Here is a 26,964-nt window from a genome sequence, read left to right as displayed (position 1 = left end):
CAGACTTTGAAGGCTATGTTCTTTCAGCTTGTCCTTATGTGGAAAATTTCACAGGCTTGATCACTCACTGCTCAATATTTTTGACTGTTTTTGTTTATCTCTCTGGAACCCAGGTAGGTGATCACATCTGAGTACAGTAGTAATCTAGATGTCCTACTAGATTTATGTTTAACACTACATTTATTGGATATGATGACTTGAACCACCATCATCAAATTCTTGATATGTACCCTCAACAGATGTAAAGAATATGATAATACTACATGAAAAACTTACAACACCACCACTAACTTCCTATCTACAATTTTCTTCCAAATCAGTCTGTTACCTGTCAAGATTCCAACATTATCAGATCTTATATTTGTCTTCTAAGGCACTTTTTACTGTATCAATCCACCTATATTTTGGTCTTCTTCTGGGTCTTTTTTCTGCCAACCTGGCAGAGAATACTTGTTTTGCTAATCTTTCCTCTCCCATTCTGTTTATCACCTGAGATTATCTCTGCTAACACATTTCTGGATGCTTACAATGTCAAGTTCTTTCCTAATATCCTCGTTTTTAATACGATATTGCCATTCATGCCATCTGTTCACACCCCTAATCTTTCTCAGGACTCATATCTGCAGTCTCTAATCTTTGGTCAAGTGTTTTATTTCTAACCCAGCTATCAGATCCATAAGTTAAAATTAGCTTGAACATTGTCTTGTATACAGCTAATTTAGTGTTTTGACTAATTTCTCTCTTATTCCATATAAATTTATTCAGTTGACTTCCTACTATACCAGCTTCATTGATTCTGTGGTCTGTTTCCATATTTAATTTACCATCTTCACTAAAAATTGCCTAGGTAGCTGAAATGTTTTACTTGTTCTATGGGTTCTCCAATCACAACACAGTTGATATTTTCAGTGTTTCTGCCGATTTTCATTGTCTTTTTCTTGTTATTGCTGATTTTCATACCAAATTTATTACAACAGTTATTCAATTTTGTTAGGAAGTCTTGCAGACTTGTACTGGATTTATTTAGAAGTACAGTCATCCCCTCAACTTAAGTCAGGGTTCTGTTCCATCAAGCAGGATGCAAGTCGGTTCGGACGTAAGTCAATACATCAAATCAGCAGAGTTATAGGAGTTAGGGACTTAACAGTAATAAGTGTACTGTCATTTTAATTTTTAAACCTTATTATAAAACTGTACTGTGCATTACTGCCACTATAAAACAGGAGAATAATCACCCAAATCTTCCTCCACAATCACATCTTTATTACTTTCCTTATGTGAAGGACTAGGATGTGGCTCTTCAAGTGTAACATTTGTTTTTTTTTTTGATGAAAATGTCCAATATGCTTTGCTTATTCCTCTTCTTCTTTTCATCATAAATTTCTTTATAGCAAGCAGACACATAATGTACTTTCCTTTCTATTAATAAGTAGCGTTCAACATTGGGGTCCATGTCTTAAGCCATTTTGAGAACATCGCTAACTGCAAAGAACATTTCTGCAAGACCCTTCACTGTGAATTGTATGACTGCCTTTTCTTGTTTCTCTTTCTCCTCTTCCTTTTCTCGTTCTTCCTCTTCTGCAACACATCCTCCAGTTCGACCAATTCTTCGTTAGTCAGCTCTTCAGGGGCACTTTCTGTTAGTTGAATTAGTTGAACTATGTCTGTCGTCATCATTCACTTCAAGATTCAGATTGTTTGCTAGGCCCACTATTTATTTACTCAATTTACAAAGTTCTTCATTTTTTTCAAAACTTCCAAAATCGTGCACAAACCTCTTTAATGTCTTTTCCATATGCCACTCATACATCGAGAGATCACTTCATCCCAAACTACAGCAATATTTTTAATAGCATGATAAATATTGAATGTTTTCCAGAATTGCATGAGAGTCTGGTCATTTCCTTCAGTAGCAGAAATGGCTCATGAAAAAGTTCTCCATAGATAAGCCTTAAACACTACACGAATTCCCTGATCCATTGGTTGGATCAATGAAGCAGTGTTTGGAGGGAGAAACATGACCTTGAACTTGATGAAGATCACCAATATGAGACGGATAACCTGGAGTATTATCTAGAATTAATGTAATTTTAAATTCTACATTTTCTTTCACACAATAGCTTCCCATTTCAGCATTACAGTTGATTAAGGCATCCACAAACAATTTTTGAGTCATCCGTGCTTCTTATATCTCTGCTAATGAACTGGAAGAGTATGCTTCCTAATGTTTTTGAAAGCTTGTAGATTCTCACTGTGCCATATCACAAATGGTTTCAGTTTATATCCAGTCACATTACTCCTTAACAGAATCGTAACACGGTCTTTAAGAGCTTTGAAACCAGGCATAGATTTTAGCTTTTTGTGGATCAATTGTCTACTCAGGCATTTTTTTTCCAAAACAAGGAGGTCTCATCCATATGAAATATTTGCAGTTGCAAATAATTTTCCTCCATAATAATTTTATCCAATTTCTTCACAAACTCCTTGCAGCCTTCTCACCAGCACTTGCAGATTCACCATACTTTTTCACATTATGCAGTGCAAAACGCTGCTTGAATCTCATGAACCAACCGGAAGAAGCATTGAATTCATAGTCGTAATCAGGTCCTGCTTTCTCCTTCAATATGTTGAAGAGATTTAGTGTCTTAGCAGTTATGATTATAGCATTAAGAGGTATGCACCGTTGGTTCAGGTCCTCTATGCATGATGGAAGTAGCTTTTCCAATCATCGATAGGACCTTGTCGTTTCTTTGTGCCCCTATCGTCGAACTTGCAACTTCATTTCAAGATCAATTGCTTGCTTCTTTTTCTGTGATTCTTCACTAGGTTTCTTAATTGGGCATGTAGGGGGGGTCATGTTGCACAAAATATCATGAAATATTTAATGATAAATACACAAATAACCTGTTTTTTAAACACAAAATCAACAGAGAACTGTTGAAGCCACGTGCTGACTGCCAAGAGAGGTTACTGCTGAATGCGCTGTTGCCACTGCATTGTGGCATGATGCATTGTTGCTAAATAAAAACCTTTTTTTACCTTACTCACACTTGTGTCTTGTTCAAAAGTATAGTCAAAAATGTTATTTCTTCCATTATGGGATCACGGACATATCTTCAAACGGACGTAAGTCAAGGGATGACTGTATAATATCATCAGCGTGAAGTAAAGAGTTGAGATTAACATCTCCAATTTTGATAACAGGTTTAACTACTTTCCTTCATAATGTGACTCATATAGATAATGAATAACAGAGGGGATAATGTGCATCCTTGTCTGACACCAGATTTAACATTAAGCGTGATTATTAATTAACTTAAGGAATTCACAATGTACACTAGAATGTAAATTAAATTAAACTTTAATATATATTTCCGGTATTTCGGCAACGTCACATTGCCATCTTCAAAGGAACTCAAAACAAAGACACATGTACACAGGCACTACACACAATAAATGAGGGCGAAACGAGGAAGCTATTGTTTCTATCAAAGTTCTGATGGTGCCCCTATCACCATTATATTCTAGTGTATGTTGTGAATTCCTTACGTTAATTAATAATCATATATAACCAACATATAAGCCTTTCTACAAGAATTACTATCATCCACGGAGATTCCATCGCACGCAAGGCCTGACAATACGGTAAAATGAAGCTGAAGTTATCAAGACAACTGAATCGTCTGACCTTCCTAAAACTCTGCTGTGATAATAAGGTAATCCCAGATTGTGTGAAACTTAAGCACCATTTCTTTTCACAAAAGGCTCTCTGAATTTATAACCGCACCAGCTATGCTCTGCTATGGGAACAAAGTGCCAACACATGTGTTCTCCTAGCTGATGCAAACAAAGCTATTCGTGCACTAGAAGAAGAGCTTTCCAACACACTAAATCACAAGCTTAAATCACGTTAAATCACGAGATAAAGAATTTGAGAAAATACGGGGTCGACATATCAAGAAATTTGAGAAATTAAAAAAGAACTCAACCTCCAAACCAAAACTTCCAACCAACACTGTAGTCAACCTTTCTTCAGTTACCTTGAAGCCTGCAGCACTCATCACTCTTTCACATGGCCACAACTTCACCATTGCTCCCAGAAAAATACCGGCCGAGGATATAATGATCTAGATTGAACGTGGGATCTGCCACCTTCGAAACTACATCGCCAACAACATTAGACTGGATGTAGCTTGTGTTCTCACCAAAGCAAGACCACCAAAAACCAACATACCCAATAGTGAATATAAAGCTCTGCAAGAAATGAAGAATAACAAAGAAATAGTAATCACCAAAGCAGTTAAGGGAAATGCCACCGTAGGACTCAACCAAACGGACTCCACAGGTAAGCTTAATGCTCTATTATTAAATTGGGCTACTTACCTCCATATTGAATACAATCCCACCAACTCGCAAATTAGAAAACTCCATAGGCTCCTTAACCCTTTAACTGCTGATTTTATATTCTACTGACATTGTCCCATGTGTGCTGAATTAATTTTGCAAAAAATATATAAATAAAATCAATTAAAATTTTTACAAGTAGGAAGTCCGGACAGCATCATACATTCTTGATATACACTTGTTCACTCACAAAAATGGCAATAATAGTCTTTTATAAAATTTGCATAATCTACAAGGGGTGTCCACTTGAGGGCGCTGTTTTTTTCCGCGCTCGAGTTAACTCGACCATAGCAGTTAAAGGGTTAAGAAGGTTACTTCTTGGCCTGTAGAAGTTACTAACAAATTAAAATTGTTTAACTCTATACCCCCCCCCCCCCCCCCAATATATGTGGACTCCCAAAAATACATAAAGAAAATGTGCTATTACGTCCCATAGTGGATGGCATTGATTCTCCCACATACAAATTAGCTAAACATTTGGCCAAAGCACTCACACACTATACTGGCAACACACCATCACACATAGAAAACTCAGCCCCCTTCAAAGCCAGCATAGAAAACCTTACACTCCAACATACTGACATAATGGTCAGTTTTGATGTTTCCTCCTTATTCACAAATGTCCCACTCAAGGAAACCTTGGAGTTAATCCAAGCTAAATTTCCTCTCGATATCTCAGCCCTATTTCAGTTCACAATGAACTCATGCTATTTCGTTTGGCAGGGAAAATTCTACAAACAAATAGAGGGGACAGCCATGGGTTCACCACTCTCCCCACTCTTGGCCAACTTCTTTATGGAGACTTTTGAAGACAAAGCCTTAAACTCTGCCCCCACAAAAACCAACCATATGGCTTTACTACATTGATGATGTGTTCGCTATTTGGCCTCATTGCTCTGATACACTCCTCTCCTTCTTAACACACTTAAACAACCAACACCCCAGAATCAAGTTCACCCTGGAAAAAGAGGAAAACAGCAGCCTTGCTTTCTTAGACATGCTAGTCACCTTCCAGCCTGATGGAACCTTGGTTTTCTCAGTTTATAGAAAACCCATCCATACAGATATCCCGGACATCACTAATTTATGACCCAAGTTCTCTTTGTCTTGTGAAGTAATGTTTTGCCAAAGTCTTGTTGTTGTTGCTTGTCTAACATAAATCTATTTTTGTTCCCCTCTCTCATTATTTCACACTGTAGTACATACAAAGATCATCAAAACTGAGTGATTTAAGAATCAATTAAGGTTTTAATGACATTACCATACAATTCATTTTTCGGTGGACTGTTCATTCAGTGGATTGTGATTTTTCAAGAAGTTATTTTTTTATCTTTCAGTGAATTGCTCTTTTGGTTAACTTTTTTTTTTTTTTTGATAAAGTTTTTTGATATTCTTAAAAACTTTCAGGGCTTGCACATGTAAAAAAAAAAAAAAAAAAAAAAAGGAATTTTATTCACAAACTCCAATATATTTCATCCAGTGTTACATACATGTCAGGGAGACAGACCAGAAACTACATTCAAATCATGAATCATAAGAATGAGTTATAAAACACGTGTAAACTACTTTGTTTCTCTACAAATTACAGATGCCAAGAAATTGTATTCTTGGTTTAATCCTTTATCCAAGTGTAAGCAAACAAAGTTTATGCATGAAGTAACTTCACAATTGGGCTACCTGTATATAGAGGCTAATGACTTCACATCACTTGCTTTAGTATCCCATAATACAAAGCATATATCCTTATGGACATATAATGCTATGAATTATGGGAAGGGTCACTACCCAGACCAGTTTCGACCTTTATTGGAGTCTCGTCAGCGGGAGCAAGACCCAGAAGTAATACCAAGGTTGAAGTAATGCAGACGTCATATTTCTGTATGCAAGTATTCGAAAGGTCACACCATATTTCTAAAATACTCCAGATTAGAGATAAATGTTGAAAGTTTTTTTCACTTGATTATACTATAAATTAAAGGTGCCAAGAAATTATATTCTTGGTTTTATCCTTTATTCAAGTGTAAGCAAATGAAGTTTGTGTTTGAAGTCACTTCACAACTGGGCTACCTGTGTATAGAGGCTGATGACTTCACATCAATTGCCTTAGCATCCCATAATGCAAAGCACATATGATGAAACCTCAATAAAGGTCAAAACCTAACTGGGTAGTGATCCTTCCCATAATGCATAGCATTATACATGTCCATAAGGTATGTGCTTTGTATTATCTGATACATACATAATCTGAGCAACATAAGCCTCCTTTAATTTTTTTGACAAAAAGACATCAGTAAAATTACTAACTTTGGATTCTAAAATCTCTTCTAGTCTTGGTGGTATCTCTATGATTATTTAAATGCTGTATTCTACACATTGGGATAAGTACATAGCTGGTACTTATCCCAATGTGTGGAAACAATTTCACATCCAGCCTGTTCTCCCACCTCCCCACCAAAAAAAAGGAGATAGAAGTCTACCATCAGTATGGATTCTGCCATTTAAGATCCACAGTTGACTTCTTAGTTTACATCACCCACCAATGTATGTACTGCAGAATGGTTCAGAGAAATTTATGCTGTTGCTCTTGACATTTCCGAGCTTTTGACCTTGTTTGGCATCAAGGCATACTAAACAAATTGCAATTCTTTGGTCTCCCTGCTACCCTCTGTAATTGGATAGCCAGATTCTCTCCGGTCATTCTCTGTGAGTCATGGTAGATGGCTCTTTGTGATTCACCACCAGTGCAGGAGTGCTTCAAGGCTCTGTTGTATCACTGACTGTCTTTCTCCTGTACATGAATGACCTAGTCTCAGTCACCATTAATCATGTCCGCAGCTTTGCAGACAATAGCACTCTCCATTCATCCTATTCATTTGACAAACCATGCAGTACTCTGATATCTCAGCCTTCAAGATCATCTAAAGGCTGAAACCAGTCTGGGTAGTGACCCTTTCCATAAAATGTAGTATTATACATGTTTTGCATTATAGGATACTAAGGCAAGTAATGTGAAGTCAGTTGTGCAGTTACTTCTTGCGCAAACTTTGTTTGCTTACATTTGGATAAACTGGGAAACTGAGGAGTAGGGCATTGATAGCCAATGAGTCTATACGTAGATTGTTCAAAAGGAATGATTTAGAATTTGTGGATCTGGGGTCTATTTGATGGAAAGAAGGATTTGTACAATGCTGATGGACTACATCTAAATGGTTTTGGTGTTAGGTGTCTGGAGAGAGCTTTGTTTACTGAGCATGCTGAAGTACAAATTCAGGGAAACTTAAGCAATTAGGGTGGAAGCAAGTGAGTTTGTGTGAAGGCACCCATGAAGCGAGTGAGTGTGAGAATGACGAAGTGAAGAATCTAGTCTCTCAAGCAAAAAATATCGAATAGGGTAGTCAATTCAGAAAGTAAAGGTGGGTGGGGAACTAAAGGGATACTGCAGTTTCTATATACTATAGATAAGTTCCTCTCACTTATCAGGAACAAGTGAGAGGAGTTTTTGGCATTGGTTAGTGCAACCTCGCCAAAAGTTATAGGCATTAGTGAGACTTGGCTAACAACAGATGATGTAGTTACAGGGATTGAATTGTGAAAGGTTTGGTATTTTTAGGGAAGATAGATGAGATGGGATAGGAGTACTGCTGATGATAATGAATGCAACCAAAAAGAATAGGAGACAGGTGGGAGTGTGGCTGTTCATTTGAAGCAATTGTGTGAGATTAAGGCCGGTAGGAAAAAATATACAGTTAGTTGTTGCTATAAGCTAGGGAGTTTCACAGATGATCTTGAAGACATGCATCGCCAAATTAGTGCAAGTACAGGTTGAGTGATTATTATGGGGGACTTCAACTATGGAGATATACACCTGCTGAGAGATAATTACTTAAGGCAGCATGTGATGGAGGGGGGACTAGGGATGGGAGAGTATTGGGCCTGGTCATAGGATCAGAAGAGCTATCCATAGCCAAGGTGACAATATTGCCTCCAATTGGTGAAAGTGACCATGCGGCTTGACTTGGCAGATAGTAAAACATGAGGTCTAGTTTATCAAAAAGGGGTATTTGTGGAACTACAAGGCAGGTGATTATGACATTCTTAGAAAGAAGCTTAAATCTGTACCATGGCATAAAACACTGCAGGGTAAGGATGTTAGTAGTGCATGGAATGTAGTTAAGGGTTGTCTAGAGGAAGCAGTATTAAATTGTATACCTAAGGTAAGGAGAGTTAATCGGGTAGGAGTTTGATGGATGAGTAATATCATTAAGCATGAGCTGCAGAAGAAGAAAATGCTGTGGAAGGTATATGAAAAGAAGGGTGACCAGCAAACAAACTCATGAATATTAGAAGGCTCAGGCAAGAAAGGTGACCAGCATGGCAAGGAAAACAGAATCTGATTATGAGAAGAATCTAGCCAAGCAGGCCAAAGGAAATTCCAAAGAGTTCTTTCATTGTGCAGCAAATAAGACTAAGAATGACTATGGAAGATTAACCTTAATGAGTGATAATGGTCATGAGGAGACAGAAGTGGATAAACTAGTTGAGTTACTGAATGACCACTTTGCAAAGACATATCATCCTAGTGAGGTTACTGCTTTAACCTATGTGACAGACAGTAATGTGGGAACAGACATGGATGAATTGGAGGTTCTTAGGATATTCTATAATTCTCTTCCATAAGGGAGGTTCTAAGACCAGTGGCAAATTATAGCCCAATCAGTATCTCAAGTGTGGTAGTAAAAGTACTAGAAAAATTGGTAAAAAGGGAATTTAATCATGGGTAGATAAAAATATGATACTGTATGGGTCAACATGGCTTTTGAAGGGTCAGTCATGCCTTAGTAAATTACTAACTTTTTATAATAGAGTAACAGCTGACTTGGATAAAGGAAATGGCTACATGATTTTGCTGGATTTTGCAAAGGTAGGCATTTGATGGAATACCAGATGGAACTCTGTTACGCAAATACTGATTGAGCTATAATTTGCCACTGGTCTTAGAACCTCCCTTATGCAAGAGAATTATAAACATACTAACATAAACAATTTGTAAAAATATTCAGAATTTTAAATTATGATTATTTTTACAAATGAGAACAAATTAGGATGGATATTGTTTAGAGATGAGATTATTATTAATTTTTTTTCGATCAATCTATATATGACACTGATTAGGTGGATAGGAGGGTGGCTGCTGGAAAGATATCAAAAAGTGGTATGTGGAGTGGCAGAATCGAGGTGAAAACAGGTGACTATGGTGTGCCGCAAGGTTCAGTGCTGGGACCATTGCTGTTTAATTTGTACATAAATGATATAGGAAATAAACTAAAATGAAATATTCAGTTGTTTCCTGATGATGCAAAATTAGGTAGAGTAATAGTTAATCAAGGCAATGTGAAAAGCTTGCAGAACGATATAAATAGGCTGTCAGTATGGGCAAAAGTTAATGAGTGTCGGTTTAATGTGGAGAAATGTAAAGTTATGCATTTTGGGATAAATAGATTACAAGCCATGTATTACAGTGCAGGCAAAAACCAGCCTAAAAAAATATAGAAAGACTTAAATTTTAAACAGTCAATTCTATATGCTTTACAGGATCAAAATGGAGAAAAGCATACTAATAGAAAAAGGATAAAAGAAATTGTGCAGAATTTTTATAATGATCTTTATGCAACTAAGTGCCAAGTCTCTGAACCTATCATTCCAAAACCAAGCAACATACCAGATGTACTTCCAGAAGAAATAGAACATGCCCTTAAGAAAATGAGTAAAGATAAAGCCTCAGGACTTGATCATGTAAAGGCGGAAGAAATTCAACAAGGTGGACCAACTATATTCCTAGCCTTGGCTGCCAGATTCACGTAGTACTTCAAAGAAAGATTCCAGAGGAATAGAAGATTTCAAAAACCATACTTCTGTTCAAAAAAGGGAACAAGGAGGACATAAAATATTATCGTTCAGTCTGTCTACTCTCACATATATAAAATCGTGAACAGAGTAATACTGAACAGAATCCAAAACGCTCTCGAAGACAACTCCAGTAGAGAGTAGGCAGGATTCAGAAGAGGCTTCTCCGCAATAGATCATATCCGGGTCATTTCACAACTAAGAAAAATGCAGAGAATACCGAATCCCTCTATGTTTCCTCTTTATTGATTTTAAAAAAGCATTTGATACCATAAAATACAGTGGTCATCAGTGCCTTACTGGAAATAAATGTAGACCTTACTTATATCCACACGATAAAAGAAATTAACAAAAATCAGACCACACAAATAACTCTATTTGATCAACCTATAAATATAGATATAAAGAGGGGGGGGGGGGGGTCTGCCAAGGCGATGTGATCTCCCCAAATCTATTTACCAGCACTTTAGAATACATTCTGAAAAAAATAGACCCAAAAGGAGGAATAAGCACAGATGGTGAAAAACTACAAATCCTTATGTTTGCCAATAATATAGTACTGATATCCCACAACCCAAAAGACTTAGAAGAAATGGGTGAAAAAATATACACAAACAGCAGTAAGATAGGCTTAGAAATGAATCTAGAAAAAACAAAGTGTATTAAAAACATCTACACAAGTGACAGTCACCTATGTATTAATAACATTCCTATAGAACAAGTCAACTCCTACAGTTACTTAGGACAAACAATAAAAATGAATAACGATTTATCTGAAGAACTAGCAAAAAGAAAGAAAGCTGCATGACCATCATTCAACAGACGGAAAGAAACACTTACTGATCCAAATCTTGACATCTCTGCGAAGGCAAAACTATTTAATAGTGACATTCTTCCATCACTCACATATGGATCAGAAACATGGAACACGACAAGAAAAGAAGAAGAGACTCTCAGAATAACTCAGCATGCAATAGAGCATAGGATTTGTAACATCAGCAAAATGGAACATTGTAGGTGTAGGTTTCTGTGGTTTAGCAGTTGAAAAGAAAGATTCAGGTATTGCAACCACGTTTCTTAAGATAAATAAAAATAAACAAACCTGACAACTTTCGTATGTCGTTTGACTTACATCTTCAGGGATTAAAGGTAACTAAAAGTTGAAACACAAGAAATGAGAAATTATTCAAAATAGTCCATTCTATGATATTAAGGCCGTCTAACTGTTTATTAAATTAAAAAATGCAAATTCAGAATCTGCATGCTAAGTTTGAACAATGCTGGATGTTGTCATGTTCTGTTGTTCACGTTCACACTGTCCGAGGTCTGACTTAGGTATATTTTTTTTATCAACGCTGACCACACTTGGTGTAGAATTAGGCCCTGGTTTTTGCATTGCATCGGAACTCTAAGCATATTAGCAGCTTCTTTAAATTTCCTTGTGAAACAGTTTTTTCAACATAAGACATTTGTTTTATGCCAGAGTACATTATGGCCGGTGGAAGTTGTGTGGGATGCCAGGCCTGATTTGTGTTCTCTCCTTTTTTGCACGTCTTTTTGGTGTTCGTTCATACGAATTTCCCCTGATCTTCCCATGTGGCCTACGTAGCAGACGCCACAGGAACAATGAATTTTATATTCACCTGGTTTTTTTTTTTAAAGGGTGATGTGGAGGTTTTGGGGGATGTAGAAATCTTGATATTTTTTCTAGCAGAAGAAAAGCAACTTTAATGTTATGTTTGCTTAGTAATTTGGCCAATTTGTCTGTAACATTCTTGATGTATGGTAGTGTGATTGCATTCTTGAAATTTTGGTTTTGTGAGATGCTTGTAGGAGGTGTGCCTCAGGATTTTCTTGATTATCTTAGGTTCAAAACCATTTTTTCTGAGGATCTGTGTTAAATAATGTAATTCTTCATTTCTCTTTTTTCCTGTGCTGGAAATATTGTAAGCTCTATCTCTCTCAAGGTTTTTATTAAACTTATTTTTTGTCTGGGGTGGTGGTGGTGTGAGACCCCATTAAGAAATCTTCCTGTGTTGGTGCATTTTCTGTAAAAGGAGAAAGATAATCTATTATCTTTTTTCATTGATTTCTATTAGGATATCAAGAAAATGAAGTTTTTTTTATGTTCTTCTTGTTCCAAAGTGAATTTTATGTTGTTGTGTAGATTATCAAGATAATCTTTAAAAATAGCAATGGCCAGTTAGACGGCCATAATATCATAGAATGGACTATTTTGAGTAATTTCTCATTTCTCGTGTTTAAACTTTTAGTTAGGTTTAACCCCTGAAGATGTAAGTCAAACGGCATACGAAATTTGTCGAGTTTGTTTATTTATCTTAATAAACATATGGTTGCAATACAGGAATCTTTCTTTTTAAAATGGAACATGTTAGAAACATGGAACTAAGAAAGAGATCAGGCATAAAAGATGTGGTAACTGCAGTATGCAAAAGCAATCTGAGATGGGCAGGTCATATAGCCAGACTCAGGGATAACAGAGGGACATATAGAATACTCAACTGGCAACCAAGAATAAAGAGAAAACCAGGAAGGCCACCTACAAGATGGGAAGATCCATTAGTGAAATCTAAATTTGTGTAACACGGAAGAGAGAGAGAGAGGTTCAAGATCGAGATCGTTGGAGGCATCTTTGTGACCTGCACTCATGGAAAAATCCTGAGTGAAACACAGGTAATCAAGGCATCACATTGATGACACTGTACTCCAGGAAATAGATGAAGCTAGAGATTTAGGAATGATGGTAGACTGAGAGTTAAAGTTTAGAGAACATATTGCCAAGGTTGTCCATTCAATTACTTGGGTATTGAAGAACACATTAACAAGTAGAGATAAGGAAGTTGTCATTTATCTTTATAATGCCTTGATACGCCCACATCTGGATTACTATGCTCAGGTCTAGTCTCCTGGGTTTCTTGGGGATGAGGAAGCAGTGGAGAGGATTCAGAGGCAAGTGACCAAGATTGTGAATGGCCTGTGGAATGTTCCATATGAGGATAGATTGAGGGTGTGCGGATTGCAGAAGTTGGTTGATAGGAGAAAAAGAGGGGATATGATAGAAACATTTAAGTTGCTTAAAGAATTTTATATGATAGATTCAGGGAAATATTTCAGCACTTGGCTAGAGGGACCAGAACAAGGGGGTCATCCCAGGAAGTTGAATAAAGGTATGGTTAGTAGATATGTGAGGACTAGATATTTTGTTTGGAGAGTTGTGAATAAGTGGAATGGGTTGCTAGGGTCGCTTGTGAGTTCTTTGTCTGTTAATGGATTCAAGGAGAGGTATGATAGATTGTGTGGATGGATTGGCCTAGGTAACAGCTGCTGTATTTACTGAATGGTTCAATAATTGCTTTGTACCAGAAGTGGAAACATACATGAAGCAAAAAGCTGTCAATTTTAAAGTTTTATTAATTGTTGACAATGCACCAAGTCATCCGCATTTAGAACATCCAAATGTGCAGGTAGTGTTTTTTCCACCCAATACAATAAGCATTATTCAGCCATTAGATCAAGGCATAATTGCTACTTTTAAAAAATATTACGTCAAGCACACTTTTCAATTTATATTGGATAAACTAGAAAATGAATCATTAACAGTAACTGACGTTTGAAAAAAAATTCTATTTTGGACTGCTTAAATCATGTTGCATCTGCTATTGCTGAAATAAGACCACAAACTTTAAATGCTTGGCCTGGATGTATTGCAAACAGTGCAACCATGCAAACATCTCCATTATCAGCTGAAATCATTACATTGGCACATGAAATTGATGGAGAAGGTTTTGATACATTTAGCCAGAACGATGTAGACGAATTGCTTGTGGATAATGCCTTAAGGGACAATGATATTATTGGATGTCGATTAACTTTAGATATTGTCGAAGATCCAGAAAATGATAGTGAAGCAGAAGAAAAACCTGTACCCCTCACTGTAAATATAATTCGAGAAGGTCTTGAACTATGCAATAAATTGGAAAATCATTTTCTTGTTAATGACATAAATTCTGAACGTGCCTCTAAATTCCAACGTGAGATGAAAACTGTATATCTGGATATCGTGAGCTGTGTTAAAAAAATTAGTAAAATCATCATCGCAAAGTTTAATCACTGATTATATTGTCAGAAGAAAAAAATCAGCACAGAATGAGGGTGAAGCTAATTCTGTTTGCGAAGAACCATTGCCTTTACCATACAGATCTGATGTGCTGACTATCTCCTCTGGTGATGAAAGTGATTTCACACCAGTTCACAAACGTTGCCGAATATTGTCTAAAAGTATGATAATTCTGATACAAGATGTAAAAATAAAATTGTTACTTTTCAATAAAATTGAATGAATAAAGCTTTAAAACAAACTTAGGCATTCTTATTTTCCTGAATTTTTATAAACTTTTTATGCGATTTTAGGTATATTTTAATTCATTGCTTCAGTTATATGCGATTTTAGAAAAGTATGGAACATATTCCTAATTTTTCAACGTTAAGTTAGGTCTTTGTTGTGCGATTTTTTATATGCGGTTTTCTGTGGAACGTATCTACTGCATAAAAAGAGACCCAACTGTATATGTCCTGGCCAGTTGAGTGGTTAAAGCAAGAATATAATTTCTTGGCATCTTTAATTTATTGTATAACCAAGTGAGAAAACTTTCACTATCTGATTTCTAAGTTGCAGCTAAAGTATATGATTACACTAGTAGGGTTCAAAGGAACAATTGTAAAAGTTGTTTAGATAAAAATATAATTAAAATAATATTAAAAAAAATGAACAATTAATAGTAATCACTTCCCAAAATTTAGAGATTGGCATAAAATGTGGGTGGTTAAGGTTTGGACAATTTTGTAGCATGTTTCAAGGAAAAAACAATCCAATTTGAACTTGTTGAAACGAAGAATCTTTATCTGGTTCCATAGAACTCTGTGCCTGGTGGCAGTAGCATGAGAAGCAAGGTGGCCAGACTTTCAGATTCCAAAAATGTAATATTATTATTATTATTTGACACCTCCAGGGAGTCCAAAGACTCATCGAGGGAGAGTGTGCCAACAGCATTGAACGATTGGGCCCCTTCCAACTACTAACCACGCTCAAATTTACTTAACTGAGCCATTAGTAGCAGAGGCTCTATCAATCGACCAACCTTTGCCGGAAAATATAGTCTTGATGTTCTTGGATTCTAATCACAGCAGAATAGTCTGTCCAAAATATCAAAGATGACATGAGCAGGGTACTTGAAGATATCTGGTAAAGAAAGAGGTGTTATGTATCCTTTGCAGATGGTAAATTGGAAGATAGTTTCCAAGCTGGTTTGAAGGAAGTGTCTAGATTGAATTTGTGAGGAATCCATGGTATTTGTTTTGAGGTTACTTTAAGGTAGGGTATTAAACTTCTTTTCACATTGGATTGTAGTCTGGTTGAAGAATGATATTTATCGATAATAATTTTTGAATGATAGTTTTGTTGTATCCAATTACACAATATATTGATTTAAATTTTATTCAGTTCATCTGACATGTGAAACTACAAAATCTTCCAAACCTTAACTGCTCAGACTGTATTTCAATCTCTGAGTTTTGGGAAGTGATTACTATTAATTGTTCATAATGTTTTTAATATTATTTTAAATTATATTAAATTTAAATTTATCTACACAACTTTTACAATTGTTCCTTTGAACTTCTGCGACTGAGACACAAGCTGGTATGCACACAATTTGTGACATATTCTTATGATTCATGTTTCAATGTAGTTGCTGGTCTGTCACACTGATAATGTCCATGTAACATTGGATAAAATATATTGGAGTTTTTGAATAAAATTCTATATATATATATATATATATATATATATATTTTTTTTTTTTTTTTTACATGTGTAAGTGACAGTTTTTTAAATGTTTAGTGCACATGCCCCATTAAAACTATTTAATTATTTCAATGAATTATGTTTTAATGAACTGTTTTCAGTGAATGTTCTTCAATATTACTTGCATGAAAAGAGTGCTGCAGGGCTTTTACTTAATATCTTGTTCAACTGCATGCTTAGATGAAATAATTTTAGGAAATGTTCCACTCTCTTGCAGTTTCTAGAAAACTCTAAATAAATATATTTCAAGAATTGTGTTTTAGAAAACTTTGCTGGTATTCAACAACATTGCTTTCATTGCAAAATTCATAAACATACATATACCATATCAGCATATATGTAACATTAAAATTCCAGCATTGACTGCATACTCTGACTATAGTTAGTTGCAATGAGAAAGCAACATTTAGTTTATGTTGTGAGCTATGTATGTAATATGTAGATTGAAACAGGAATTTAAAATTTTTTTAATAAACATTTTACCGGATACATATCTTGCTTATTTATTATTTATTATTATTTTTTTTTTTTGCCATTGACAACTCCATAGCTGGAACAACAATAGTTCTGCAGCCATTCAGTATCAGATTCATGTTCATATGGAATTATTTACTGAGAAAGACCCATGCTATATGCTCCAAAAGCTTAAAAAATTCCTCATTATTTTGTATATTCTCTTCGTTTTCCCCCCCCCCCTCTTCTTGTGTTTACAAGTATTGCTTACATGGATCTGTTTTTTAAGAAATGTTTTAAAAATATTTTTTAAAGAAATATGTAATAATTATAAAGACAGAAAACTAATAAAGCTTTTTATATCTGTATTTGTCTTTTTTTTTTTTTTTTCTTAAATGCTATCAGAAATCACAGTTTATCTATAAGTTAGTTTTTATATTATTATTTGAAATTTGCAAGCTGTGAACTTTTTAATTGGGTTTGGTCCATGTTGTAGACAGGTGGAGATAATAAGGAATATATCATTAAACGCCAATATGAAGATTTCGAGTGGTTGGAACATTGCCTCGTTACCTCCTGGTCCATGTATGGAATTATTGTAAGTTATTACTTTATCTTTGTTTAATCCAATACTATTTTATGTGCAGATTTTTGCATTCTCAACTCCATTGCTTAGAAACAAATTAAAGAAAATTTTTTTTCCTTATGTAATTATATAATGGTGTTTAAGAGTTGACTGTATTCTTATGTGAATCCTCAGAAATATTGCAGATAAAGAGAGAAGCTGTTTATAAACAGTATTAGTGAAAGTATTGCAGACCAAACAATCTAAATTATTTGATTTATAAGGTGCAACCTGAACCGAATTTCTTAGCATGCTAATGTGATTTCTAGGTGATGCTCTTTCCATCACTAGTGTATAATTATATTAATCTACATACTGCATGCATTGTTTATCACATCTCATATGACATGAGAAACAACAATAAAGAAGTGTCCTGGGTATGTGTGTGGTGCATAGAAAAAGTGGGGTATTCATGCTGATACCAATTAATGTTAACAACCATTATTATTATAATTATTGCCATACATCTTGAATACAGCAGATTATAGATGCAGTCAGTCTCACCATAGTGAATTTACTAACTATAACAAACTGCTAGAGAGTCCCAGCTAAAGCCTGAAACCTGAATGTCATTATCATACTGAAGGAAATTCACTTTAACAAACTGTTTCTTTGGTCCTCACAAGTTTTCTTCAGTGCACATTGAATGTATACGTTCATTTATTGTGTTTTTGCAACTTTGTATATCTATTCATAGAGATATTTTTGACTAATTTTGTTTATTTTTGCTTTAAATGAAAGCTGAAATAGCATAGATTTGCACAGACTTATAAAGGTTCCCCAAATTTTTATCAAGTTGTAGAAAGTTTGATCCAATATACTGTATATTTCTGCCACTTGATGATGGAAACAGTTGATCAGAGTTTTACTCGTGTAGCAGGGGACAGTACAATAGCATTTTAATCCTTTCCGTTCGTGTTGATTCATTCAGTGATGAAAGACGTATAGATATTTAGAGCATTTATATATCATATATAGCAGACCAACCAAAATATAAATGAAATGAATGCCAGTAAAAAATTAATCTGTTGGTCGAGATGGGAAATGCATGCCAAAGATCCGGTTTAATTACTAAATTTTTTAAATAGCAAAGCAAGCTAACAAACAAATAACTTTATAACAAAATAACTTTAATTACAAAAAAAAAAAAAACTGTTTTTGCAGAACGTAGCTTCTTCCAAAAGAAAAAGTTTAATTTGGGTGGTATAGGAAACTTGATTATTAATGCTAACATAATTTATAAATGTGGTGATCTTACTGGATATATAAATAGTAAAGAAAACATAAAGCATTTAATATGAAACACTTATATTTTGTAATAATGATCTCATCACATGAGTGAATACACAAAAAGAATAGGCAGTTACATAAAGCAACAGTGGAATGCTGTTAAAGAGTCCTTTTTTATGCTGCTTTCCAGACAGTCATATGATACTATTAGGAACCTCTGAGTAACTGTAAACACATCGTCATTAATGCAATAGTAAAAAAATAAAAAATAAAAATATTTATATATATTTCTAAATACAAACTTCCCTGCTATCATCCTCCCACTTGGTTTCATTATGTTTCAGTAAGGAAATACCATGAGTAGGCATATTATAACAACAGAATTAACTCATGTAAAATATTATTTCTTAGTAGAATTTTCACCTGAATATCACAGACATCTTCAGTACATGTAAAAAACTAATTAAGCAATAACTGACAATTCCAAAAGACCCCACCTAAGTAGCTAATGTTAAATAACTAAAAAGGTCATTAAATTTCCTAACTTATTTAAAAAAAAAAAAAATAAGGTACCCATGATGGATTTTTTCATAGCATAGGCAGAGGTATTCGATCCATATCCCAAAAAACAGCTAACAGGACGTATTTTGAATGTGCAAAAATTCTTTTTAATGCCAAGCCTCCTCGTCCTAATCTATCTTACTCTGAATTAAAAACACTGGAATCACTGAATAATAATAATAATAATTTAATTATTATGAAAACTGACAAAAGGAAGGTTGTAGTTATTCAAGATAGGAGCAATAGAGAAAAATGTCTCTATTGCTCCTTGACTATTCAACCTACAGGCCCCTCTCATTCAATCTTACCTGTAGTCAGTTAAAAAAGACTTGATGCTGTTATAGATAATATATCTATATGGAATGAAGATAAAAAAACGAACAAACTTAAAACCTCCTTCGGTCATCCATCTAGATTGTATGGTCTTCCAAAAGTTCATAAACCAGGCATTCCATTAAGACCTTGTAGAGTGTATGTTGTCCCACTTATAAAATTTCAAAATTTTTATCAAATTTACTCAGTTCTGCAACTAGAACTGCTACTTATATAAAAAATTCTTTGGATTTCAAAAATAAAATTTTGGATCTTCATTTGGACACTTCAGATGTTATGATTAGTCTCGATATTGTTTCATTATTTACTCATGTTTCTTTATCTGACACCATTGAATTACTACAACAAGAATTTCCTTCAGACATTGTAAAAATATTTGATTTTGTAATACATTCCGGTTATTTTTACTTTAAAAACAAGTTATAACAACAAATTGAAGGAAAAGCAACGGGCAATCCTATTTCTCCTGCTATAGCCAATTCTTTATGGAGCACTTTGAACAACATATTTTTGACAACATTTCTCCTTGACCTACTCATTGGTTCAGATATATAGATAACATTTTTGCTATCTGGAATGAACTCTTCTGATGAATTACAACAGTTTTTCTCTAAATTAAATGCACTTCATCCAAGGATCCAGTTCACCCTAGAAATAGAAGTAAATAAGCAGTTAGCCTTTTCAGATCTTCTAATTCTTCACCAACCAGATGGTAACCTACAGAATCTCATCACCATCCCAGTCAAAAGGCAGGAACTATTAAAAGACTGGTTCATCAGGCCCACTCCTTTTGTTCTTCAGAGGAACTATTACAGAAAGAATTGCAATATATTATTTCTTCTTTTTTATCTAATTAATGGATATAAGAATTCTTTCATCAAATGAGCTGAGTAGTGTTTATATCTTCCTCTTTAAATACAGAAGAAATAACGCATATTCCTATCCCTTATGTGCAAGGCATTAGTGAACACATAGCAAAAGTATTAAAACCACAAAATATTTTTGTTGCCTTTCAACCCATCAGAAAAATCTCCACCTTTCTCACCTCTCCAAAGGACAAGCTTCCACATCTCAGTTATCCAAGTGTCTACCATATTCCTTGCTTGTTGATTAGATTTTAACGGTATAGATGCAAACACAGATTGATAAGAAAATAACTATTTATTATCTTAAATGCTAATATTTCACTGGTATTATATCCAGCATCTTCACAGCACACAAACACATGTTGAAAGTTTATTTTTCACTTGGTTAGACTATAATAAATTTAGTTTAATCCTTTATCCAAGTGTGAGCAAACAAAGTTTGCGCCTGAAAATATCTTCAGGACTGGGGTAAGGTAGTACAACACCGGGCAACTCGTAGCAAAGGTGGAGCAAGTTACTATCACTCCTATCTCAGTATCTCCATAATGCAAAACACATCTCCTTGCAGATATGTATAATGTTATGCATTAAGGTAAGGGCCACTACCCAGACTAGTTTCAACCTTTATTGAGGTCTCTTCAGTGGGATCCAGGCCCAGAGGTGGAGATACCAGGCAGAAGCAATAGCGAGGTCATCTTTATCTATAGGAGTTGCCAAACAGTGTGCCATCTTTTTATTAAATTACTCTGGATTTAGAAAAAGATGTTAAAAGTTTATTTTTCACTTGGTTAGACTATAATAAATTTAGTTTAATCCTTTATCCAAGTGTGAGCAAACAAAGTTTGCAAGGAGATGTGTTTTGCATTATGGGAGATACTGAGATAGGAGTGATAGTAGCTTGCTCCACCTTTACTACGAGTTGCCTGGTGTTGTACTACCTTACCCCAGTCCTGAAGATATTTTCAGGCGCAAACTTTGTTTGCTCACACTTGGATAAAGGATTAAACTAAATTTATTATAGTCTAACCAAGTGAAAAATAAACTTTTAACATCTTTTTCTAAATCCAGAGTAATTTAATAAAAAGGTGGCACACCGTTTGGCAACTCCTATAGGTAAAGATGACCTCGCTATTGCTTCTGCCTGGTATCTCCGCCTCTGGGCCTGGCTCCCACTGAAGAGACCTCAATAAAGGTCGAAACAAGTCTGGGTAGTGGCCCTTCCCTTAATGCATAACTTATACATATCTGCAAGAAGATGTGTTTTGCATTATGGGAGATACTGAGATAAGAGTGATAGTAACTTGCTCCACCTTTGCTATGAGTTGCCTGGTGTTGTACTACCTTACCCCAGTCCTGAAGATATTTTCAGGCGGAAACTTTGTTTGCTCACACTTGGATAAAGGATTCAACTAAATTTATTACACACAAACACAATTTGTTATAGTAGTGAGACAACCTGCAATATGGTGTAACAGTGGGACTAGTATGAGTAATTGTTGTATGCAAAACAAAGACTAAAGTCCTAATTGGGCAGCATCTAAGTTTTATAAAAAAAATGAGAGAGAAAAAACAGATATTAATTTGGTCTTCGGATGACTGTCTCCCAAATCTTTGGTAGATTTATATAGCCATACTTGTTGAGGTTTGGAGTATGTTTCAAGACTTCTGTTGATTTCAGGAAGAACAACCTCTCTGACTTGTAAAAGCTTCTGTGCAGTACTTTTGTTTTCTTCCAATTGATCCTGTGTGCAGGGGTATCCAAAGCATGGTCTACCAGACCCGACTTGCCATAGCGAAAGTGCCGGGTGCATTTTTTGTGTTCATTGAGGCAGATGTCCATAGTAGGCTTGATGATATGAACAGGGCACTTCATAGACTCCTGGATGTGATAAAGGAGAGAATCTGTCCTTAGATGAATAGATGAGAGTTGCAATTTCACATAAGGTTTAAATAGGATACCTAGTTGGTTTTTGCTAAGCACCCTAGATATCTTTTCAGATGTGCGTTTAATGTATGGGATGGTGATAGTTTTGTTGTAGTCTTCTGTAGTAGACAGTAAGGAGGGGGGGGGATTTTGGGGGAGCAATAATTCCCATAAGATAGATAAAATACTAAATGCTCCCCAAAAATCCCCTCCCACTGTCTGCCACAGAAGACTACAACAAAACTATCACCATCCCATACATTAAACGCACATCTGAAAAGATATCTATGGTGCTAAATAAACACCAACTATGCACCATATTTAAACCTTATGTGAAATTGGCAACTCTTATCTGTTCACCTAAGGGCAGATTCTGATTCTCTCCTTTATCACATCCAGGAGTCTATGCTGTTCATGCCATTGAGCCTACTATGGACAGACAGGAAGAACTGTGGACATCCGCCTCAATGAACGCAAAAAATACATCTGGCACTTTTGCTATGGCAAGTCGGGTCTGGCAGACCATGCTTTGGATACCTCTGCACACAGGATCAATTGGAAAAAGACAAAAGTACTGCACAGAAGCTTTTGCAAGCCAGAGAGATTGTTCCTGCAATCAACAGAAGCCTTGAAACATATTCCAAACCTCAACAAGTAGCTGCATAAATCTACCAAAGATTTGGGAGACAGTCATCCTAAGACCAAATTAATGTCCGTTTTTTTCTCTCTCGTATTTTATTTTATTTTTTAAGCTTAGATGGCACCTAATTAGGAACTTTAGTGTTACAAGCTACAATTACTCATACTAGTCCCACTGTTACACTGTTAATAATTGGCTGATTTTCATATATATAGATATTATCTTAATATTTATCCTACCATAGATATGATCTCTGTTTCCAACAATTATTTTTTTTAATTCTGAGTGTACCTATATGTTACTATATGCACAAGGGTTCACTCCAATTGGTGCAATGATCTTAACTCTTTCTTTCAGAATCCAAATAATCACTGACTCAAGACCAAAATAAACACATTTAATATAACAAAAACAATATATATACACTTCAAACCAATATTACATAACTAACTACAAATTAATTTGATCCAAGGCTTTTTAAAAATAAACTTACACTTAAGACTGGACTAAACACTTTGTTTGCGCAATCACAAAATGTTCATAGCCAGTTTCGTTTTCTGTCAAGGCCCTTTTCAGAAGATATATGACTCTATTCTTCATTTTTACAGGATCCTTTCTCATCACTTATGTAGCACACATTAATTCTTCCTGACTTAATTCTGTCTCTTTTCCTGTAGAAATAATAGTTAGATCCAGCGTCCTTAATACAGATGAAACTTCCTAATCAGAGTTTTCTCGAACATTCCTTTAGAACGTAAATAGCAACTTCTTTTATTCACTAAATGCTTATTGACAGTCTTAACTCTTCTGCTTTAAAAAATTCACAGATCTATGATTCCCTTTTCGGAATCTACTATAAATCTTCCAATTAGTGTTTCCTCGAATATTCCTTTTAAAACGGTCTATAGCAATATTTTCTTTTATTTAGCAATACTTATTCCACTTTGAAACTTCATAGTTCCACGATTCCTTTTTTGGAATATACTATTAATTTTCCTCTGACTGCCACATAAAAAAAACACAATTTTCTCTGAATCTAAATGTCTGCCGGCCTGTGTTCTAAATTCCTTCCAAACACTCTCTTGTTTATGCTCCCATTGCTTCGATACCGAACTTGTCAGCTGTCAATCACACATCAAACTTCTTGGTGAGTATGCGCACTCCATGAAACTGGTAAGCAAGAAGTTAGGTATAAATAATGACTGACATGTCTCCGTTAGCGACGAGAGAATGTCTTCATAAAAACACAAAACTTAATATTTTAAATTACAATAAAATTCTTGTAAGTAATACAAATATCAAATCTGGGTAAGTACATCAATTTTTTTTAACTTCTTTACATATCATTTTTGACAAAACAATTTCAATAACGGGCATATTGCAAGTGCTGACAATGCATGTTATGAAACTAAAACTAATAAACATACTAACATAAACAATACCTAAAAATATTCAGAATTTTAAATTATGATTATTTTTACAACACCATATTGCGGTTGTCTCGCTAACAAACTATGTTTGTGTGCTGTGAAGATGCTGGATATAATACCAGCAAAATATTAACATTTAAGTTAATAAATAGTTATTTTCTTATCAATCTATGTTCGCATCTATACTGTTAAAATCTAATCAACATGTGTGGCAAACACATAAGTCTTCCCACACGGTTACATATTCCTTGCTCTTACGGATTATCTTATTTCGGACAAACAGGAAGATCTGCTTTTATTCGGCTAGAAGAACACAAGTCATATATTCAATACCTTGAACTGAACAGTCTGGACTTGCAGAGCATGCCATCAACACTAGACATAGAGTGCATTGGAACAAGACAAAAGTCCCTCACAAAAGTCAGTGCCTCATGGAATGACTTTATAAAAAACATGTGAAACTTCACTCTTCTAACTTAAACAGATCCAATGGTCTATGTCTGTCCCCTTTGTCGGAGATAGTACTTTTTAGATCAGCTAATCTTTCCTAAATTTTTTAATTTGTGTGTATGTATATATATATATATATATATATATATATATATATTATTTATTTATCTATTTTTTAATTTTTTTAAATAAGGTGGGAAATTTAATGACCCTTTTTTAGTTATCTTACATTAACTATTCAGGTGGTGCCTTTTGGAATTGTCAGTTATTGTTTAATTAGCTTTTTTTTTTTTTTACATGTACTGAACACGCCTGTGATACTCAGGTGAAAATTCTACTAATAAATAATATTTTACTTGAGTTAATTCTGTTATTATAATTTTAAGTAATTGGTTTCATTATGTTAATGATGTGTTTGCTGTTTGGTCATCCAGTGAAGAATTAGACAAATTTTTAACTAAAATCAACAATCTTTTCCCTTGAATTAAATATAGAATAGAAATAATAGGATTTTGCCATTCCTAGATTGATGCTGATGGTCTTCTCTGCTTCTTCTTCTTCTTTTTTTTTTTATAAGACGGATACATTCTCCAGGACTCACTTCATCACTCTTCACAAAAATTCAGAATTGTCATCAAAACACAGACTAGAATTACAATGCATTCAGTACAACTTTATACTCTGTTACTTTCCACCCAAATTACAATATATCTTGTTTAATTACTTCCTTACTAATAGTTCATCAGATATCAAGAGAATTTCCATTCCTTATATAAAAACATTTCTGAACAGATCTCAAATGTTTTAAAAATTATGATTTTAAGACAGCTTTTAAGCCAGTAAACAAGAATTTGTCCATCCTGCCTTCCACCAAAAACAAACTTCTTCTCTTGGCCAGATTCCTTGTTTCTGCAGTTGTAGTCAGACAGGTCGAACTGTAGGCATCCAACAATCAGAACATATGGATTACATCCATTTTCTTCAAGCTGAGAAATGTGGTCTTGCAGAACATGGAGTTTCCACTAGCCACAGGATCCTATGGGACAACACAAAAATTCCTCACAGAAATCCTTTCAAATTTGATGGACTCTTCAAAGAATGCTAAGAATATCTCCACAGCCAACTTAATCTAAATTGCAATGATGGTCTAAAATTTTCAAAATTCTGGGAAGTAGTGACTTTGGACTTTTGCTAATAATTTAATTTATTTGAATATATATATATATATATATATATATATTCAAATAAATTAAATTATTAGCAAAAGTCCAAAGTCACTACTTCCCAGAATTTTGAAAATTTTATATATATATATATAAATATTTTATATAAATATATATATATATATTAATATATTAATATTAATAATATATTAATATATAAATATATATTATATATATATATATATATAAAATATATATATATATATATATATATATATATATATATACAGGGTGTTCGGGATAAATTTGACAGTTTCGTAAGGAAAAAGAAAATCTTCTTTGTATCTATTAAATTTAATGAATTGACAAAAAAACATTACAGGCAGAGTTAATTACAATACTATCAACAAGATTTACTCAAAATAACCACCATTAGCATCGATCACAGCTTCAATTCTGCTTCGGAACCTCGAACAAGCTGATGCTACAGTCTCCCTGGGAAGGGCCGCAAAAACTGTTTTAATTTTATCCATTAACTGGGCTTTTGTATTACTGGAAGTGCGATTGGTGTCTTTTTCAACTGCGCCCCATACAAAATAATCCATGGGGTTAAGGTCTGGGGAGTTTGGAGGCCAAACATTTGGACTGGTGAAGTCGTAGAAATTTTCAGACAACCATTTTTGACTTTTCCCAGAGGTGTGGCAAGGGGCCGAATCCTGCTGCCATACATACAGCCTACCATTGGCTACCCTTGTTATCCAGGGCTTGACTACAGTTAGCAACTCCACGAACAAAGCCCGAATTCCAATGCCAGGGTTCTTCAACACCTGTTCCTGCAGATTTGCGAGGAATTCTGCTGTACGAATGCAATCAGATCGTCTGCTAGGGATCTTTCTTCTTGCTACATCCTCGTAGTCACCATTGCAAGTCTCTAGTTCATGCCTGATTGTTTTTACTGTATTCAGGGAGCATTTGGCAGCAGTCGTAATATCCTTATTTTGATGGCGGGCACGAATCATCATGATACAAGTTATTCTCTTCCATGATTCAGGTGGGTTCCAGCTATCCATCCTTTCTGACATCTTGTATATGAATGA

At 34.8% G+C, this 26,964-nt stretch overlaps 1 protein-coding gene across 1 annotated transcript in view; it reads left to right on the top strand.

The window, feature by feature from the left end:
• Positions 1 to 26,964, top strand: part of LOC150108472 (sorting nexin-6-like) — a 285,148-nt gene that overhangs the window by 22,707 nt on the left and 235,477 nt on the right. Inside the window, exon 3 of the mRNA XM_090390474.1 lies at positions 17,142 to 17,243. Within this exon, the coding sequence (XP_090246600.1) occupies positions 17,142 to 17,243 (102 nt within the window). The remainder of the gene's footprint in view (positions 1 to 17,141; positions 17,244 to 26,964) is intronic.

The sequence above is a fragment of the Typopeltis vanoorti genome, chromosome 3 (genome assembly GCF_054136105.1).
Source record: "Typopeltis vanoorti isolate ZY-2024b chromosome 3, IOZ_Tvanoo_1.0, whole genome shotgun sequence".
Taxonomy (NCBI): Eukaryota; Metazoa; Arthropoda; class Arachnida; order Uropygi; family Thelyphonidae; genus Typopeltis; species Typopeltis vanoorti.
This window is presented reverse-complemented; position numbering and strand designations above follow the sequence as displayed.